The 22,069-nt window shown below is 42.4% G+C and overlaps 1 protein-coding gene across 2 annotated transcripts in view; it reads right to left on the reverse strand.

Annotated features, from left to right (window-relative positions):
* The window catches only part of FBXW4 (F-box and WD repeat domain containing 4), a gene marked incomplete at its 5' end in the record, with an annotated part of 74,984 nt that overhangs the window by 14,570 nt on the left and 38,345 nt on the right, over window positions 1–22,069 (reverse strand). For both annotated transcript variants that reach the window (XM_083505252.1, XM_083505253.1), the window contains one exon: window positions 4,933–4,998. In XM_083505252.1, coding sequence (XP_083361378.1) covers window positions 4,933–4,998 — 66 coding nt within the window. The remainder of the gene's footprint in view (window positions 1–4,932; window positions 4,999–22,069) is intronic.

The raw sequence follows: 22,069 nt of genomic DNA on the forward strand, positions 1-22,069 counted from the left end.
GAAGAAGAAAAATTAGAGGGTTCCTTAAAAAAAGCTGTCACAAGTACTTTAAAAAAAAAAGATTATTTAGAAGAGGGAAGAATGTTTGGAAATAGTACAGCTAATTATGACCAGTGTTCACAGGGTCTCTGCAGAGCTGTGGGATCAAGGAGCATGTTAGAGCGCAAGAAAAGTCTCATTGGATCAGGTGAATGGTCCATCCAGCCCAGGACTCAACAGTAGCCAGTTCAGTTATTCACTCAAAGAAGAAAAGCAGGTGTATGCAAGTGTATGCACATGCATATACACACATGTTCACACACTCATTATCCATGCCCTTCTTTTCACCTCCACCTTCTGCTTAAAGACATCTTGCAGAGGGTGCATTGTCATCAATACTGCCATTCATGACTTTGTCAGATTATTGTTTGTTTGTGTGCATTATTATATCCAGTGACAGCGGGATTCGGGAACCAACTGTGAATAGCATCAAAAGTGTTATTTACTGTTTTAAATAACACTGGAAGGAGAAAATACCCGAAGTTTGTCCAACAGTTTTAAGGCACAAGCAAGCTTTATTTCCCTGTTCCCTATTGGCCACCAATCATCATGCAGGCCTCTCTCCTTGAGCCACATCTTTTGAAAAATACCAGTCTTCTTTATTTACTTTCCTCCAGAATGCATTTTGTGTACCTGACACATATTTCCCTCCTTGGGGACAGTAACCAGGACTTTTATAGTACTGAGGCCACAATAAAAAAGTTTAGAACAGTTCTGTTGCAATACTGGATATTTATAGCAAGCTGCTGATTTTACCTAGGCCAAACAAACAGCTATCTAAACATATCACCCAGATTTTTCTGGGCAATATCCCTATTTTGCTTTCCTGTAGAGCAGATAAGAGAAAGTGGACCCAGAACAAGTGACAATGGCAAACATCTTACACAGATGTCAGTGGCAGAGGTGGGGGCAGAAATATGGATCTGAACACATAGTCCAGCGTACTACCACTACAACATAGTCCCAAAAGTGGTGAGCTGCATGGGTAAAGAGAAACATTCAGAAGCAGCATCTGTTTCCCATCCCCCTGAGGGTGGGAGCCCTCCAAGCTCCACTAAGATTCTGTGCTATGTTTGGTGTCCAAGCAGGATGGCATAGCTTTTCACACATCCAAAGTGTTAGAAACACAGGGTCAGGGAAAAAAGCAAAGGTCATCCCATCACCATCCAAGTAAAGTCACAAACAGAAGCCACACCTTTGGTGTAATTCTGTGGCATGTTCCAGCTTCTTGAGCCAATGCACCAGAAAGAGAGGCACCCAAACATCTTTCTGGGAAAACAACACCCAAATGGACCACCATAGTTCAGCTAAAAGATGAGCAGCAAAAGGGCTTTGGAAAGAAACAACTACTAAGGTAGCAGAATCCATTTGGCCACAGTCAAGCCAACATTAGATTAGAGGGGAAAGAGAGGGGTCGGCCTGGAATGTGCCTGCTTCCTTGGTCTCAGTTCTGGGATCTTTAGTAAAGCTCTGCAGCTGGATCACAATGATCAGCAATACAACAGTGTCCTGTGGCCCCGTGAGGGCAAAGGAGAGAGACTTGAATACAAAATAGAGAATGTGCTACTGCACAGACATATGTTTATCTACCTAGAACAGCCAAAGCAGAAAAAGGAGGTACAAGGGACTTGTCAGCAAGAGTGGGGAAAAGATATAGGGAGAGGTATGTGACAAAGAGATGTGCAGCTGAATGGGCAAGAAGGTTACAGAATATTGATAGGAGCAGAAGAGGAAGGAAAGAGAAAACATGACACTTGAAAGATTAAAATTGTGAAGAAGCACAAGGCTGTTTGGAGAGGGAGGGAGGAAAGAAGGGGGGGAGGTCCAGTATTGAGGTGGCAAATGAGCCAGGAGCAGGAGGGCTATAAATAATAAAGAAAATATTCAAACACTTAAGCTATACAAAATGAGTTGGGAGGGGGAATCTATCAATTGTTTGCTTACTACATATAGCATTCCAGAGTGCAAGTAAGCCAGGCATGTCCAAAGTCTGTTTCGGAGGCCTAACCTGGCCCACTGTAGCAGTTCATTTCCTGGGGTAAAATCCTTAAAAAAGCTCAACAACTTTGGTCAGCCGCATGTTCACTTCATCAGATCTGGCCCTCTTGGAAAAAAGTTTGGACACCCCTGAAGTAAGTTACAGAAGTATTTATGGACTTGCAGGTATTCAGCAGTGACTCTTTTGGAAAGTGTGAGGGCTAGCTACATTGGTGGGTCCAGAAGAGAACACAAACTCACAAAAAATAACCCTTGGCTGGAAAAAGCAATGCAGTAACAGAACAAAAATTAAAATACCAGTAGGGAGAAACACTGCTGGTCCTTCTCCTCCATAATTGCCCAAATTTCACCAACTACCACTTTTCATGAGAAGTTGCCCAACCAACTACAGTCTTCCGATTAACCTGTATATGTGAGAGACCCAAATTGTGTAGACTTTTGCTCCTCCCTCCATGTGCGGCCTGAGATGGGCAGCCCAGTGGCACAGTGCATTCCACTAAAAACAAGTGAAAAGGGAGGAATCCGTGACACTCAGCAGCCACTGTAGGTAGTTTCCCATTGGTTGGATGGTTCCAGGCTTTAGCTCTGCCTGTCAGTCAGGCTTTTGCCTTATTGAAAGATCAAACTCCATCCTGCCTGTTCATTACCTTAATCCTATTTTCTACATAGCTTTATTATCTCTAGAGGCTTCCTTGGGAAAGGCAGAAAAGGTGACACAGCCACTCCTCACTTGCTCCTCGGTGCTGCTTCTATTTGAGGTAAGCCAGGAGAAGTTCATGGGCAAGGAGGATGGGGACAGAAAAAGCCAAAGCAGCCCTCATTCTTCCTGTAGTCTAAGCACAGGAACCACATTACACGTAATTCACCAAGCACAGAGACTGTTAATCAGCAAACCCACATTGCTATTTTATTGAACAACATAACAACAAATCTTATTATCAGCACTGCTCTGGCAGACTGGAAGAATTGCAAAAGGGGTTAAATCTAGCAAGGCAGGACACAAATTTACAGATGGTGAAATGAGGCAAAGAGGCAATGAGGCAAAAACACCATGCCCAAACTTATAGAGTGAGTTGTTTGTGTCAGATCCTCCCAGGTCCATCTAACTGTTTATTAAATACATTCTTTACTCTGTATCTTATCAATTGTGACCTGAATGTGGAAGTAATCACTGTGAAAGTAGTCCCCACCTGGGAGTTTTTCTTCTGAAGGGCGACAACCTTATAAATGAAGAACAGTGTTTAGACTACAGTGGTGCCTCGCAAGACGAAAAGAATCCGTTCCGCGATTCTCTTCGTCTAGCGGTTTTTTCGTCTTGCGAAGCAAGCCCATTGACAGCCTAGTGGATTAGCGCTACAGCGGTCTAGCGGCTTTCCGTGATCAGCTGTTAAGCGGGTTTTTCAGCGGAACAGCTGATAGGCGGCTTAGGAAAAGGGGGGGAGCGAAAAAAACCCACGGGGACGCGCAAGAGTTTTTCGTCTTGCGAAGCAACCCCATAGGGAAATTCGTTTTGCGAAGCGCCTCCAAAACGGAAAACCCTTTCGTCTAGCGGGTTTTCCGTCTTGCGAGGCGTTCGTCTTGCGGGGCACCACTGTATAGCAGTGAGGATGCCAATACATGGGGATACCAGTGAGTTCTGTTCAGAAGCTACAGTTAGTTCAAAATACAGCTATACTTGTATTAACTGGGGCCCAAAATACAGAACATACCATGTCAGTATTTAAAGAGCTGTGCGGTCTATTATTATTATTATTATTATTATTATTATTATTAATTATTCACTTCATTTATATACTGCTTTATATTTTAAAGAAAAAAATCTCAAAGCCTTTTACAACCTGCACTAAAACATCAAATAAAACAATCCAGAATAAAACATTACAGAAGAAAGTCCAAAGCAACATAGTTAACAGGAAACTAAAATATTATCTTAAAGATTTCAAAATAAAACATTATGAAGGGGGTTGAACTACAGAATGCACATTCAATGTAGCAAAGATAGCAACAACAAAATCTTAAACAGTTCAAAAGAAAATATTACTAAAGGAAGTCAGATATAAATTGCATGCTTCAAAGAGCATAATTAGCAAGAGAATAAAATATTATCATAAGCATAGTCTACCAGTCCTTTTCCAAACACAATTTGAAGTGCTGGTTGTAACCTAACTGGCTTGAGACCAGGGTATCTACCTGGACCTGCCTGGACATAAACATCGGTCTCTGAGGTCCTGATTCAAATTCTCCCACCTGAAATAAGTAAGATGCTGTTGACCAGAGATAGGGCCTTTTCACTTGTGGCTTTCATCGATTCCAGTGCCATATTTGTTTGCAGTGCCAGGTGAAATCCTTTTTTTATTTGCCTTGGCCTTATATTACGTTTGAATTTTATTGCTGTAAATGAGTGGTGGAGTTCTGGAATTCTTACTGGTTTCAAAGGCTAAATGATTACCAATTAAAAAAACGAATCCAGGAATAGATAATCTAATCTCTAGCAAGAAGGAAAATGCAAGGCTAAAGTCAATTGTCCTACCTTGTCAATAAAACACAAAAAGAAATGGGCATAAGTTGCTAGAAGACAGATGAGAATCAAAATTTGGAAACAAGCCCAAATTACTTTAAAAAAAAACAAAACTCTGTTCAATAGAATAATTTGCATAGACAAAGTATGAAAATATATTCATTGGTGTGTGTGTGCAAAGAAGTATACAAACATCTCTGATGCAAGATCCAGAGATCAATGACTAAGCTGAACTAGATGACTTCAAGTCTTGGCTACTTCTGAGTTAATGGTACACATTAATTTTCAACTACAGTCAGGTCTTAGAAAGTTTCCATAAGTATTCATCCCACAGGCAGATTTTTCTATTCACTGCCACAACTGTAAGAGAGTCTTACCTCCCCAAGTCCCAGATTCTCAAAGGTGAGGTATGTCCACAGCAAGCTGTTCCAGTCACAAATGAACTGTCAATCAAGAAAGAAAAAACAAAACATTATTAGCCATCCTCTTTGTACCATTACTAAATATTTGTGTGACCACAAGCAGATGAAATACACAGAGGCCAGATGCCGAAACATTTGAGAGATGTAATGCATGAACTTCCATGCCCTGAAACCACAGCAGTAAAAAGCAAAGTGCACAAGCTGGAATAGAGTCTGCAATGGGGCTGCGGTTCAAGTCAAGGCACTGGACTAGGAAACATGGAAAGGTGTTCTTTTAACATGAGCTCTAGTGCAACTCTAAACATTATTCAAGTTTATAGTCTCAAGATAGTAATATAACCAGAAAAACTAAATGCCTCCCATCATGACAATGCCAGTATAAACAGATGATTCCCAGCTCCCTAAGCCATTTTCTTTAAATGAAGGAAAGGAAGAGCATTTTTCTGCAAAATCTATTTCAAGACAAACCATCCTATACCTACATACATAATGAACTGGCTCACATGACGTGCTAAGCCAAACCTTTGCTTTGCAAGACTGCACAAACATGTGGACTCCCAGAGAGTTGCACTCAGTCACTAGGTTCCTCCTGTCCTTTTTGCTGCCTTGCTGCATATCATACAAACAAGAACTTGTGGTTCAGTTCTCTCCTCACTAACTACGAGCTGAAACCAAGAGCAAATATTGGCTAAAATTGATGGTTAGTGAGGAGAGAGTGTAACCACAAGCTCCAGTTCAGACAACATGCTAAGCCAAAGCTTTGGGTACCTGCTTAGAGCAACTCAGCAACAATCAGGACCAGGGAGGAACAAAGGGGCTGCAACCGCCTCTTAAGAGCCCACAACTCTGTGTGGTCTTGCTAAGCCAATGTTTGGCTGAGCACATCGTGTGAACCAATGTAATACCTTTCTCCAATTTGCTGCACTGTTAGTGCTGATCCATGTTGCCTATGTAGGAAGATTATTGCAGCACACAGTCAGAATTATTACATTAAAAGCTCTTAGAGCTCCTTAGGCAGGTTGAACGAAGTACAAAGCTAAAGGTATCAGTGCAACTGCAGTCATAACGGCTGCTTCATCCCCCATTTTTGTAGTGTTGTAAGTGTCCAACTGCCCTTTTCAGTTGGACATCCGGATCAGAAGATTGTCTCTTGGAGTGGCTTCATAAACATATTTACAGTAATCACACACAAACAAACACAAAAGCAGCAACTCCCTAGTCTCACCCCAAGTCCCATAGCTTCTTGCTGAAATCCTGCAACTTTTCAGACTGAACGTGTCCTGGTTCTTTTGTTGCTGTTCTGCTTCCCACTCCACCCTGCTTTTCTTCTGTTGCACTATAGTGTAAGAGCGCCCTTTAGAAGGCAATTAATGTGGCAACATCAAGGAAATTCTGCAGAACAATAAATAATGAGCATGGTCTAACACTATGACATACTGCAGAATACACTTGGCAAAAAAACCAACGAAACACCAGTCGAGAGGGCCCTGAGATCGCTGCACTACGCTTTGAAGAAAAGAGAATCGCTGTTCTTCCTTTCCATGGCATCTAGCTTACAGGTGTTAGATCTTCTTGAAAACCAACAATGTTGCTGTTGACGCTTCAGGATTTGTGGGCAAGGAATTCAAGGACTCTCTGGTTGGTTGGTTGGTTGGTTGGTTGGTGGGTGGGTTGGCTGGCTTCCTTCCTTCCTTCCTTCCTTCCTTCCATGTGCCAACCAGAGGTAGTTTTTTCTTAGCTAATTCCCTGGACTGTGGCACAGAACAGCCTAGAACCCTATAAATGTGATATTAGTTTCTCTGACACTATCTGGTCTAGGTTTTATGCTGCTGAGAAACCCTTCTTTTCTCACATATATATCATAAACATAATAAAGTTTATGGACTTGATGTCATCCTTCGCTGGCTTAGATGGCATATACTGTCTCACTGGATGTCCTCCTTGGAATGGCACCACTTGTTCGTCAATTCTAATGTTTTCACATGGCACAAAGCATTGTGGGAGAGTGTTGGTAAACATCCCACAGGTTTTGCATGGGGGAAGCCTGTCTCTCACACTGGTTGCTCCGTATTGAAGCTGATCATCAAATCCCAGGCCTTAACTGACTTTTGAAGAAGGCCAGTGACATATTGGTCTGGAAGTGTTGAGGGCAACCCTTAACAGCACATTTCGCATAGAACTTTTTGTGAATAGAGGAAAGTGGCCATCTCAAGGTCCTTGACTGAGAGCTGTCATTAAGTCTGCCACTTGTCAAAGTAAGAGTCCTAGGTGCTTGCAAACATATGCAGATCCATCTGGGGGCTCGGTAACCCCAAAAGCAATCAGTAAACTTTGTACGAAATGATAGTTTGATTAAAAAAATAAACTGTTTTGCTGGGTCAGAAGAAATGTTTCAGCTGCAGAAAAATGCTTTTTAAAAAATCAGGTTTGTACAAGGTTCTTGTAAACATGTGGAGTACTATTGATCCCCAATGTCATTTGTGGTAATGGTAAGGAAAGTGAATGATTCACCCAATATGAAAATAGTCAAAATAATGGGTGGTATTCAACTATATTTTACTCAGAATAGACGCACTGAAATTCATGAACATGTCTATCTTACGTCCATTGATTTCAAGAGGTCTCCCCTGAGTAAAATTTGATGACTATCATTCAATTTCCCCCACTCTATATGTGCTTTTCTCACACAAAATGGACAGAATAGGTTCTGAGGTAAGTAGCTGTTGACATGACAAGTAACTAATGAATCAAGAGCATCTGACAAGGCTGCTTTCACCCCATCGCCTTACAAACATAGTTCTTCATTTTCTCTGTCATTCCAACAGAGATAAATTTGTAACCGCCAACCATAAGAGTAAAGCCATAGATTTTTAACTAAACTGAGGAGAACCTTAAAATATCACATGGCAATTAATTGCTCACCAGGAATAAGGAGTTGTGGAATACAAAAAAAAAAGTGTTATTGTGCTTGGCCCCACTGTTGATGGAGGGTTAAAAGCCAGAAGAAAGTGATTGATTTCTGTCTATCAACCAGCTAGCAGGTTCCCTTGAGGTCCAACTGAAGGTCCAAGTTGCTGACCTGATGCCCATGATAAGAATCTGCTCCACTCCTCACTGGCTATCAAAGGTGAGATGTCAGAACACTGACAAGCTCTTAATATGGAAACGTGAAATATACAGTGGTGCCTCGCAAGACGAAATTAATTAGTTCCGCAATTTTTTTCGTCTTGCGATTTTTTTCGTCTTGCGAAGCACGGTGTCGGGAAAGTTTTGGAAAAGCTTCAAAAATCACCAAAGTCTTTAAAAAACCTCAAAAAAGGCTACCACACTGCGTTCTATGAGTTGCTCCTCGAAGTCAAGTCGCAACTGTATTAACGGTGTTAAGAAAAAGGAAACAAACTTGCAAGACATTTCCGTCTTGCGAAGCAAGCCCATAGGGAAAATCGTCTTGCGAAGCAGCTCAAAAAACAAAAAACCCTTTCATCTAGCGAGTGTTTTGTCTTGCGAGGCATTCGTCTTGCGAAGTACCACTGTAAATATTTTGAAATAAAAAAAATTAAGGATAGAGCATCATATCAACTGACACACATTTCAAAGTCGGCAAGCAATCTTCAGCAGCCCAGAACTACAAAGTGAGGTGCTGGGTTTTTGTCTCTTTCCCCCCTTTACCATAAGCCATTAGTAAATAGTAATGCCAATTACTGTGGTCAGAAACATAATAGCAGCTTGGAAATCACTGAAGTGGGCAATTGGGTTTTAAAGGTTTTTGCTCCCTCTCCCCCTTGCTCTGTCTATACAGGCATACAGATCTTTCAGAAGAAGTATGCAGCAACCCTCCAGAGACTGCACAGGTCTAAATTAGCATCAAGGTATGCCAATAAGAAAGGAGAAGTGGGTGGAGATCACCAGCACTAATCTCCGCCACTCTGCTGGTACAGCCTCCAAGCCAGTCTGTGGTAGAGATTAGAAATTTCTCAGCAGTTGACTTCCACATTGCTCCTTAGCTTTGCACCACTTCCCTCTAGCTAAACAGATCCTGACCCACTAATGTACCCTGCCAACCTAGTGCAGAAAAGGGTCTGTAGGAAATCTCATAATTGGAATGTTTCTATCGTTGAGGTTAAAGAGACTGGTGCCATTTCATGCACATTCAATTCTAAAATTATGGCCTCGCAAGATGAAAAGAATTTGTTCCGCGAGTCTTTTCGTCTTGCGATGTTTTTCGTCTTGCGAAGCACGGTCCGTCGCAACTGCACCTCTTCAAGCGGCTTTAAAAAAAAAGCGCAAGACGTTTTCGTCTTGCGAAGCAAGCCCATAGGGAAATTCGTCTAGCGAAGCAACGCAAAAATGGAAAACCCTTTCGTCTAGCGAGTTTTTCATCTTGCAAGGCATTCGTCTTGCGGGGCACCACTGTAAACAGTTTGTGTGTGAACACTTGGGAAAAGATGTTGTGATTACTAAGACCCAGCATGGGTTTTTCAAAAACAAGTCATGCCAGATGAATATAATTTCTTTTTCTTTTGTACAATTACAAGCTTAGTGGATCAGGGGAATGCTATGGATGCAGTGTATCTCAATTTCAGTCAGGCTTTTGAAAAATTCCCCCTGGTATTTTTGTGGAGAAGCTGGTAAAATATGGACTAGACTAGGTAACTGTTAGGTGGATTTGTAGCTCGCTGGCTGGCCAAGCCCAAAGATTGCTCACTAACATTTCCTTGGCATCCTGGAAAAAAGTAGCAAGTGAGGTGTCACAGGGTTCTGTCCTGGGCCCGTTGTTGTACAACGTCTTTATAAGAGACTTGGATGAAGGAATTGAGTGAATGCTCAACACACCTGCAGATAACACCAAAACTAACAAAATGAATTTCAATAGAGACAAATGTCAGGTTTAACACTTAGGCCAGCTGCACAAACATAAGATGGGGAACACCTGGCTTGCCAGTGGTAAACGTGAGCATATTACACCCGTCCTGGCCTGACTGCACTGGCTGCCAATTAGTTTCTGGGCTGAATTCAAGTTCTGATTTTGACCTATAAAGCCTTAAATGATTCAAGACTACAATACCTCAAGGGCCGCCTCTCCCCATATGAACCAATACAACTATTACAGCTCTAGAACCTAGATATACAGTGCACTATAGGATAAGCCAGGCCGACAGAAACAGGCAAATTGTTCATTGTTTGCCATAAAAGGAAAATAAAGGTTAAAGTTGCCATTTGTATATATTCTCAGCATTGATGTAGATGAACCCCAGACAACCAAAAGCACCCAAAATATAGCACATGCACTGCAGGTATCAGACTTTATTTCCAGGTACCAAGACCACCTCCAGGTTGTCAGTTGTTTTAGAACTAAGGCTTAATGTGCTACCCTGTCTCTTGCATCTGCATCCAAATTAACCATGTTTCAGTTCTTTTCCATTTTATCCCATAATTCTACCCATTCTACTCTATTAACCCAACACTTTCCACCAAGTCCTGCACTGCTCTTTGCATATGGGACTCCAGAATCTGGCTGCATCACACAAGCTTCTATCTCTGTTCTTCTCTCCCGCCTATCCCCACACCCTTTAAACTGGATGTTATCATCCCATTTTGGAAATTATTCTATATGAAGGATCATCGAACCAAGAAACAAAGAACCTATTACTTAGCAAGAGCCCAGCAGCTGGGAAATGGGGGGTACGGCAAAGGGGGCTGAGGGCGGTCTCGTTGGGACAAAGAGTCTGGGCGTCAGGGAGGAATGAACCCAAGTGTCATAAAGAAACAAGGGGAGGAACTGAGCGCACAGAGAGAGGAGACCAAAGAGAAGGACACTTTTCCTGAGCCTCTTTCAACCCCAGAGCTGGGCTAGCCACATAGACCCAAACTGGTGCAGCCTTTGAGTCCGCACCGACACGCTCTGGCAAGGGCGGCCACCAAAGCTGTCAAATCCTTCACCAACTTGCCCATCAATTGCATTCAGCTCTTCCCGACCCACATTGGCATTTTAATTACTGTTGGGTAAACTAATTTGTCCAAATGAAGGCAACTCGGCCTAATAGAATATGCAGGCTCCCTGACCTCTGACAGGCAATGACACAGGATACAAAAGGAGGCAGAGGAAAGCTTTTTTTTAATCAGAGCCTTATTACTCTCTATTACTCCAATTAGTCAAGCTCCAGTGCTCTGAATTGGGGGGGAAATTGCAATTAAATCAATTTTTGATGGTCTGGAAGTGGGTTACCGAACCGCCTGGCCTGTGAATAACTGATATTATAGCAGCAAAGGTCAAAGTCTTCGTCGGCACCTGTGGGCCCCCCGCCTTTCCTGCCTCTTCCTCCTCATTGCTCCTGCGCTCCTGCTAAAGCAAATCATTAGAACATGTCACGTCTTATCGTGGCTGCCACCAGCCCCGCTAACCTAATCAGTTGACATCATTATAGAAGGTAACTCCTGCAGTCTGAATTTAGTGCTAAGGTCACACAAACTTACTGCGTCCCCCCTGCTGGAGGGTGATGGGAGGAGGGGCCCCAACAGTAGCAACATTGTAAAGGGCAGGAGGGAGGTGGACATTGCACAGCGGATGGTCCTAAGCTGAATCTACAAAACGTCATGGAGTATATCCAACTGTACACACATATCCAGAGATGATTGGATGGTGAGAGAATGTTCTTCTCTCCCAGGAAACATCACCCAACAAATTAAACTATCAGCAGTTTAGTTTTAATTGACCAGTTCCAGGTCTCTATATATCACGCATGAGCATGGATGGAAATCAAACAATTAAAAGTCAGCAAGTGGGTCTGACAGAATTCAACAGAACACCCACCCACACCGCACACCGCCATATTTAACTGGTTATAACAGTTGAGCCCCTGCCAAAATTTAGACCAGTTATAACACATGCAGCAGAAGGAGGTAGCGGTAGAATGGACTGTACCAGTTCAGGCTGTGGGGAGAGGATACCATTTCTGAATTCTCAGCCTTGTAAAAACACACATACAAACGCTGCAACTTAAAAACACATACACACTGCAGAGACAGGTTCTAGCTGAGCCTGGACCCTGCTGGACTATTCGCAAGGAATTTATTTGTTTTTAACAGGGAGAATACAGAAATGTAATCCAAAGACTGTTTCTAAGACAGTCTCCAGCCTGAAGTGGTACAGTCCATTCTACTGCCACCACATTCTCCCACAAGTGTAGAATCCTCATTGGGATTCAAACTGGGAATGAAACTAGACGTTAGATGGGAATCATTGTATTCCCCACCCCATGTTTCTCCCATAATGCAAATGGAGTGCCTACAGAGGAAAATCAGCAAGCAAAAGAAAAGGCGTACATAAATCTCCCTTAGCATCTAATTCTCACCATTCGCTTTGCCTTAACTTTTTTATTTGATATTCTTGGTACAGGCTATTTCTGAAATATTTATTTAAAATTATTCATAGCCCACTCTATTTCCAAAAAGGTATTCCAGAGCAATTTCAATAATCGAGACAAGAATGATATTTTAAGGTTTTTAAAAATCTTATTTTGTCCGCCAAGTTTTCCTGGAGACTGAGTCTTAATTTTTATTAACATTTTTTTACACTGTTCAGCTTTATTTGTGATATACTGCTGTGTGTTTTTTAAAACTTATTTTCATCTAGCTTTTATTGAATGTTTTGCTCAATTTTGTATTTAAATTGAATGTTGTATTTTAATTGTTCTATGTAAACTGCTTAAATATTTTAATTACATTAAGTGGCTTTACAAAATAAAAATATAAAAAACACTCAAATAAGAAAACCAAATAAAAATAAACATCAGTAAGAGCAGTAAAATTTCATCGGAACAATGAAACAACAAAACACCAAAAGGTCCGGGTAAATAAGTAGGTATTTAAAGGTAAAGGGACCCCTGACCATTAGGCCCAGTTGTGGCCGACTCTGGGGTTGCAGCGCTCATCTCGCTTTACTGGCCGAGGGAGCCGGCATACAGCATGTGGCCAGCATGACTAAGCCGCTTCTGGCAAACCAAAGCAGCGCACGGAAACGCAGTTTACTTTCCTGCTGGAGCGGTACCTATTTATCTACTTGCACTTTGACGTGCTTTCGAACTGCTAGGTTGGCAGGAGCAGGGACCAAGCAACAGGAGCTCACCCCGTTGCGGGGATTCGAACTGCCAACCTTCTAATCGGCAAGTCCTAGGTTCTGTGGTTTAACCCACAGTGCCACCCGCGTTCCTAGTAGGTCTTTAGGTGGCACCAAAAATTCACAATAGTAAGAAACCGGCCTTATTTGGAAAGGGAGGGAATTCCATAAGCAGGATGCTTGTAGTGGAAATGCCCTCTGCCATGTCACCACACGCTGAATCTCAGGTCCTGATATGCCACACCATACCGAGTATATAGGCATGTGGCACTTGCAGACATGCTTCCCCAACAGATCCAGTAGCGACATCCAACTCTGTACATATTTTAACAATTTCGCAAAGCAATCACCTTCGAGATGTGAAAAGTCTCCACGGAGCATTTGTACGTGGGAGTTTTTTGAGCAGGAGCAGTGGGTTTAAAGCAAGCCTGCAGTGCATATGGAGAGCACACACTTTGCATAAAGAAGGTCCCAGGCTCAAACTCGGGTGTCTTCATTTATAAGGATAAGGCAGCAGGTGATGAGAAAGCCCTCTGCCTTAGACCGCAAAGAAACACTGCTTTTGGGAGTAATACTGGGCTAGTTGAACAAATAATTTCACCTGGTATAAGCTTCTTATAAATCAGGAACCAAGACTCACCAGAACAGCAGCTTCCTGTAGGACACAGTTGGCAGGATGAGGGGGTACCTTAGGCAGAAGTGATCAACTTTTTTCTCCAGGACATCTCATTGTGGTGAGTGCACCATGATTATACAGTTCATACTGGTCCCTGCCAACCATTGGGAAATAGTAGCGACCAGCTTTATCTGAAGCACCACACACACTAGATTAGGGCTATTTGAAATGCTGAAATTAGACTCTCAGCTCCTGAATTAAACCCATATGGAAAAGTGCTTGGTTTAAATTTTGCAAACCAGAAAGTGTACAGAATCCAACTCTCTAAACTGCCTTCCCCCATTAAAAATGTCCTTTGGAATCCAAGTTCATCCAACTTTAAATCCCTACATGTTGATTCTTTATCCATTATTTTATTTCTGAATATAGAGCCCTTTGATGCCCACTGAATTCTGCCTGCAAAAGCTTTGACGCATCATTTTATATTTGCTTGATCAGCAGATTGTAGATGAACTTACCACATGGCTTATTTTTCCAGCTCTCAAATCTGTCTCATTACATTGTTCTGCACGTTCAATCCATTTCTGTGCAGCTTAGTGCCTAAAAGCATAGTATATTTAAAATACAATATGTAAAACAAATAAATAAAATTAATGTATCAAAACGAACAGCACAGATGAAAGCAAGTGACACCATCCCCCTAAAGAATTGTAAAATAAAATATTAGCTTGCTTTTATAATGCCAGGAAGGGGCTTGGTTTTTGTGCTTGAGATGGAATACCATTCCAAAAAAGAGGTACTACCACCAAGAAGACACTGTTCCTACTAAACATCAACCTGGTTTCTGGGAAGGAAAGTACCTGGAGATATTGATGTGCAGGGAGGTGCATAAAGGGGAAGATAACCACCTTAGTTAGCCTGGACCCAGACCACTTAGGGCTTTAAGTATTAATGCCACTGATGCTTTGTTAGGGGGTGGCTCAGGAGGTTTGAGCAGTGGGTTTTTTAAAAAATAAAAAAACCTTAAGATTTTCATTTTACGTTGCTTCCAGAACTGCTAGACAAGCTGCAAAGCATAATGCTGGTGAGGCCCTAATGACCCACAATTGTAATTTGCTCAAATTCCCAAATTTACATATATAAATATAAGTGCATATGCATATTTTATGCAAAAATTGTACCATGGGCTCGTGCCCTGAATCTTTTAAGATAATGCCTCTGCAAGCACCACTTAACATCAACATAAAATGCCCAAGCAACCAGTGCCAGTTAATAGCCACACTGCTCCATTCTGAACCAGCAGGATCTTTTGAGTTGTCTTCAATAGCAGTCTAGAATTCTGCATTTTAACAATGATCCAATCTGTAGCTTGCAAAGGCATCCATTACAGGGATGAACTTTGTTGTGAGTCTAAAACACCACTATGAATTCCTTAGAAGCATGATGGGGAGCCTGTGGCCTTTCTGATGTGGTTGGACTCCAACTGCCATCATTCCTAAACACGGGCCATGCTGGCTAGGGATGAAGGAAGCTGGAGCCCAGCAATATCTGGAGACCCACAAATTCCCCAGCCCTGGTTAAGAGAAAGGACAAGATACAAATGTGATACATTAATCTTATTACTACCCCAGCTCTGTATCCATGTTGTTCTAGCTCTACCTGGTCTTTCCTCCTTGCTGCCCTGCCTAAGTCTCAACAGCTACAGTACTGTCCTTTGCCTTCTCTGCAACCCTGCCTCTTCCCTGGCTTTGCTGGTGGCCCCAAATACCAAACAACCGTTCCTACTTGTAGAGAAGCCAATCAAACTCTTTAAAATATACCTGCCAAGTATTTAATGCTAATTTATTACCAAAAAGTAGAAGTGAATAGGAAAGTCCTTCTTATTAGCAGAGTTATGGACAATTAGCATATTAGCCACTGCTCAAAAAATCTTTACATACACAGATATATGCACTATGATGCTATTTTCATAGATCTCCGCCAGCCTGAGAGTGAATGGCTCCCTGGGTATGCATCATAAATTGTAAACAGAAGAGCTACAGAACAACTTCGCCTGGTCCCTTCAGGTCCTGCAATGGAGACATTTGATGTGCAGAGAGAACAAATTTTGAGCAAGGAGATGTGTATATTTCCAGGATTTACAGTATTCCCCCACCAGCACCAAAGGAGGAATTGGTAGGGACCACTAACGACAGAAGCACAGGAAGATACCAATAATTCATGTGTGCGCCGTTTCCCACCCTGGTTGGAAAATTGGCCCCTGGGAAGTGGGTGTTTGCATTTCACACCAAAGAGAGCATTGTGAGTTGTGGGGAAAGCCATAATTCTGGACACGGGATTTGAACAGAGATGGCTCACAGTGAAGGCTGGGTTGAAGGCTAGGGCCAGTTGCGTCACTGTTCCAAGTCTGGTTTACAGATGAAAAGCACCATCTTCAGTCTCTGGCAAACATACTGCTTTTGTGTATGAAAATTTGCTCAACCCAAATCTTTTACAGCAGGGCTGGGGGATAAATCCCAGAAGTCCAATTGGCCTTGACCTAAAATTGCAACCTGGTTTATAGGAGTTCAAAACATTTATTCAGCCCATTCCAGGCCTCCAGACTAAATGGATTAGAGCCACCTATTTCACCAGGTTAAGAAAATCAAGTATTAAGCATACAGCAAGAATGGTAACTTGTGGCCATCCAGATGTTGTCTGACTCCAACTCCTAACAGCCAAAGTAGTTAGGATGGTCAACAAGCAGGGATGATGGAACAACATTTGAAGGATCACAAATTCTCCATTTCTGCCTATTACCTGACTATTTCTATAAGTCCAATGGTGGGCAACTTGTGATGCCTTTCAACACAGAGTGTTTTGTTTTTGCAGGCCATTATATTTTGTGAGAATTATAAATGTCAGAGTTTGATTTTTGAGAGGCAGTATAATTGAATAGAAATGATGGCAATCAAATTTAAAATCCAGAGGCAGGTCCCAGATCCCAAATTTAAATATAAAAGTTTTAAAAATCCAGGAAGTTATAGATTTCCAGTATGCCACAACTGCTTGCTGGGTATGAATTGCAGCACAAAGTCAGCCATTTGACGTCACTAAAATGTCTGCAGCAGTTCTCTGTATTGAAGGAATCTTTTCCCACCCCACCCACTAGTCTGATACAAAATGTAGGAAGCCAGACTGTGCCCTGCTTTGTAAAGTAGAAACAGGTGAGCACATTGGGGATACGTAAACATTTAATTCATATTCAGCAGTTCTCTGGCTATTATGCTGTTTCTTGTTTGCCTGTGGCTGGTGGGTCCAGGTTGTACCGTTATCATTTCCATCCAACATTTGCATGCTTGCTGCATCTGGGCACTCCGTGGAAAAGTGAAACAGGATGCATATTATCTTGAACATATATGACATTGTTACAACTGAATCTATCATTACTGCTTATTGTTCTGAAGCAGTCCTTTTAAGATCAGTACCTCCAGCACAACCGCAAAAACAGATAGTTTTTGGATAGCTTTGGAAAGCTCAACGTATCCAGTTGCTAATATTATGTCAGCTGTGGGGGGGAGGGGTTGATTGCAAGGCCTAGGTAGCATCAGTTCACCACAATGTCATGATTTGATATAACATTAATGAACTCATAAGCTCCCTCCTTCCCTTACTCCTGCGTCCGGTTAATTCTCACATACCTTGATAAACCATAGTTTATTGAACAGAGAAAACTATAATTTGTCTGCACACTGGGATTGCATGCAAGATTTGAACTGGGTTCACAATAGTGTTTTGCCTAATTTGGGTGTAATGGCAAACTATGGTTTGCTGCTAAATCAGAAGGAAAGCAGAGAATACAAGGAGACAAGAGAAGGTGCAGCATAAGGCTCATTCATATAGCCTTAAACCATGGTTTAGTGTTATATTTGAACCAAGCCAGTGTATTTCCATATGGTTGCTTTACTGTTCACAGTCCAACTAGGTTTAAATTCTGATAGGGGCTGGGCTGCTGAGGTATTTCATATAAATACTGTAATTTTAGATCACCACATTCTAGAGTCATATCGGTTACAGAGCTTTTACTTAAGTCATAAGCTATTCAGAAACTGTAGGTGGTTTACTGTGCAAATGAATTTGACCTACCACTAACTAAAGAAAAATATTTAAACCAAAATTATAATGAATGAGTGAGTGAGTGGTGAGGAAACTATCATGAGACTTAGCTTTTACTTGGTGTATTGAAGATTCAAGGATTCAGTTTTGAGACCAAGTATGAATGCTATGCAGTGAAATGACACAAATGGGGCAGAAAACCAGGACAAATTGGCCATACACAGTCAGCTGCATATAGACATCCCTTAAATACTGCCTTGGCTTTCACTGAGAAAATGCCTGCTGAGTTTATTACTTCAAAAAAAAAATAGATAAAGGAATTATAGGCTGTGGCGGGGAACCCTTATTTCAATTGCTAGAACAGTAAATCACATTAAACTACACAGTACTCTCACATTTAAACTTCAGAATACAAAAACGGGCCATGGCCTCTTTTTCAACACATACCCACACAACTTGATTCTAGGTCCAAGATTAAAGTATTAATGCTGAAGACATTGACTAAATTCAGAAGTACTACAAAACCAAGGCTTCTTCTAACCTTAATTAAGAACCCACGCCATAGTTTAAGCTTCCAGACTTACAAGAGGCAAACAGAGGTTTTGATTAGCCTTTTTGTTTCCCATCTGCTGAGCATTCAGCTTCATAAATTTACTCCTATATCTATGATGTGACAGTCTCTTGAGGCAAAGTAATGGCCCTAACTGTGGTCATAGAATCATAGAACTGTAGAGTTGGAAGGGACCCTGGGGATCATCTAGTCCAACCCCTTGCAGTGCAGGAATATGCAGTCTGCCAACGGTCTGTGAATTCATACACAACAGCAAGCCATAGTTGGCTCAAATAGTGCTCTACAAATCAGTTTGAAACTGTAATCTACATCCTGGTGAGTCACATATTTTGAGATCTGACTTGGGTTAGACACTAAATCCACTAAATGGAGACCAGAAGCCTCCATTTTCATTTTAAACTAACTACTGCTTGTCCTTTCGCTCAAACTGGGAGCTGCAGTTAATTCTAGCTATGCTTATTATAAACAAACCAGGATCAGAAACGACAGCTTGATCTTGGTTTGTTTGGTGAAAACTGATCACAGTTTGTTCTGGACTAGATGACAAGCTGTGATTAGTTCAAAACAGAAGTATATGCTTCTGATCACCTCCTCGTGGCCACACTGCAGCAGAGGAGGTGCATCACCCTAAGGCTCAGCCATGTAACTCTAATCTATGGTTTAAGGGCAGGGATGGGAGACCTGTGGCCCTTCAGATTTTGTTAGACACTAACTCCTATCAGCCCTAGCCATTTTAGCCAATGGTCATACAGCCAACAGCATCGAAGAGCCACAGATTCCCCAGTCCTGGTTCAGCCTAACATTCAAAGACAGCCATTATAGATCATAAAGCTGCTGAGCTATGATCAGAGTTACATTCATATGAAGAAATAGATGTTGGCATGTACCCAGAAGAGTTTGCATATCACTCAAAACAAATCAGAAAGTAAGTATGTTAAAGACTGGTCTCGGTAGGGAAATCAGTGGTAGAATTCTCCTTAAGTGACTGGCCAAGTTTTTTTGTGTGTTTTTTTAACTAAATGGGAATATCTGAGAACTGGGAGGAACGTATGTTACATTTTTGCTCCACCCAACATCTCCTGTATCTGCGGCCAGGGCTAAGGCTGTGAGAAACACCAGAAGTAGCCACCTAGTAAGGACATCCTCGTTTATGCAGGACTAATATCTAGCTGGAACGGGGGTGGCGCTGTGGGTAAAACCTCAGCGCCGAGGACTTGCCGATCGCATGGTCGGCAGTTCGAATCCCCGCGGCGGGGTGCACTCCCGTCGTTCGGTCCCAGCGCCTGCCAACCTAGCAGTCCGAAAGCACCCCCGGGTGCAAGTAGATAAATAGGGACCGCTTACCAGCGGGAAGGTAAATGGCGTTCCGTGTGCTGCGCTGGCTCGCCAGATGCAGCTTGTCATGCTGGCCTCGTGACCCGGAAGTGTCTGCGGACAGCGCTGGCTCCCGGCCTCTAGAGTGAGATGAGCGCACAACCCTAGAGTCTGGCAAGACTGGCCCGTACGGGCAGGGGTACCTTTACCTTTAATATCTAGCTGCTTCAACTGCTAGGAGATTCAACTGCAGAACAGCATTTGTTGGAACACCAGAAAACAAATGGAGGGGGGACTTATATACATTTTTGCCCTTTTAGGGCATCACTGTCCATTTTATTGTGTTTTAAACTTATTGTAAATTGCCTCAAAAACTTTTGTTAGTATGTAGGGTATAAATACAAACAAACAAATTAATAGGTCGGTACCTTCTGTGATCTCATGGAAAATTCAAGCTCTGCTAGCATTCCTATCTACATTAAGAGTGGAATTTTTGTTGTACTCGTAATTATAAAGTTGTGCTGTCATTAGTTTCCTAGAACGTGGGTTATGAAGAATAACAACTCCCATACAAGATTTGTATGGAACATTTTCAGGATGGAATTACCTGGACAAAACAGGGAGGGCTTGCTATGTTCTCTGCTCAATTGCCAACTGCATAGGCGAGGAACCCCTTGGTTCCCAACGTGTCACCTTCTGGCCTTTAGGTAGGGCTTAATGCGTCTGCCACAGAAAATCCTTCCACCTATATGCACAGCAGTTCCAGCAGCTACTCAGAGACAGGACAGTAGAGGGAAATGTGGGTTTTCTAAGGCTTCCACAGTACTGTGGACAAAGAACACAATTTCTGTTCAACTGATCAGATGGGTCCTCATGCCCCCGTAAAGCACCTTACAAGAGGCAGTGAATGGCATTGTTGAATTTTTCAAAGCTTGCTCAGGTGTAAAGCTCCAGCGATTCCTTTTTGTGACTTATTTGTTCTCACTCTCCCTCCCTCTCTTGCTCCCCACTAGGTACATTCAAACCACTTAACAAGCAGGGAGGTTGGGATATATTTGTGGGAATCCTCCCTCCCTCCTCAAGGAAGGCATTTTATTTCCCCACCCAATGACAAACAAGCGCAAGAAAAAAGCCACAATTTCTAAGCAGCAGTTCACTCCCCCCCCCCTTCACTGGGTGACATTATTTTCCCTTAATTGCCTGGCAGGAATCGTTTATTTGAGGAGGAGGGATTCTCCCCTCTTCCCCCAAGGCTATATCGGGCTATTGAAGTTTAGTGGGCTTTCACCTGGAGACATTGGTAATTACCCCCTTTATTTTAAAGCTTCTACCTGTAGCTTCATACTTGGGGCTGGACACTCTGCAGGGGAGCTTTGTTCCCACTAAATACAGCCCCTGAACAAATAGTCCCAGCAGCAGGAGCGCAGGGCAAAGTGGTAATTTTCAGTCCAGCATAATTAGCCAAGGTTCTTTTAGCCACCATCACTGAATGGAGGGACTTTGCCAAGGGAGGGTGGCCCATGTGGGAATGGCAGGCCCAGACATGCATGCAGTATGCAGACAAAAGCTTCTTGGGGGTCCAACCTGTTGAGGAGGAGAGGGGAGTGCAGAGGCACCTCTACCCAGAAAGGTCTCTCTGCAAAGACCAAAGCACAGGTACCAGCACAGAAAGCCAATCTTCTTCTGGCTTTTATACTAAGCTCCAGACCCTCCTCCCCTCAAAAGCAGATTAAAAGGGAAGAAAGTTGGCCTGTGCTGGGATGTCTGATCACCTATGATGTGTTAATTACCTGGTCCTTCCAAGGCTGCATTTAGGATGAAGTACTACTAGGGCTGCAGCAAAGGAACCAAGCTTGAAAAACACTTTCTAGTTGCAAGTCAACATGGATAAAAGAGTAATAATAATTAAGAGCACTTTCTTTGGTGTGTAAGTTGCCCACATACTTTCACAGATGGCACTTTTCAAAAAAAGCAAACCAACTCCCCACTCTCAAGTTCATTTTGATACAGGCAACGACCGATTTATGTGTGTTTGATAAGTGTGCAACCATGCATGTGAGCATCTCAGCAACCTGGAAATGGCTGGAAAAAGGGGTGGAACTGGGGCATAGTGGGTTTATGCATGCTCTACCACCATGCGTGATGATCTGCAAAGCAACCCCCTCGCGAATCAGGAGTTGCCTGTACTATGTTGTGAAAGGATCAAACCAGGCACTTGTTTGAGCACATGAACTGGCTTTGGAAGTGGAAAGAACAATCTAATCTGGTTTTCTGTCAGCTTCTAGAATATGCATTTTGTTGAGGTGCACCTCATGCCCCATCAGAGAAAAGGGTGGAATATGATTCTATGTGTGTATGTATGTAAATAACGCACAAACAC

Source organism: Podarcis liolepis (genome assembly GCF_965112155.1).
Source record: "Podarcis liolepis genome assembly, chromosome: 5".
NCBI classification, from domain to species: domain Eukaryota; kingdom Metazoa; phylum Chordata; class Lepidosauria; order Squamata; family Lacertidae; genus Podarcis; species Podarcis liolepis.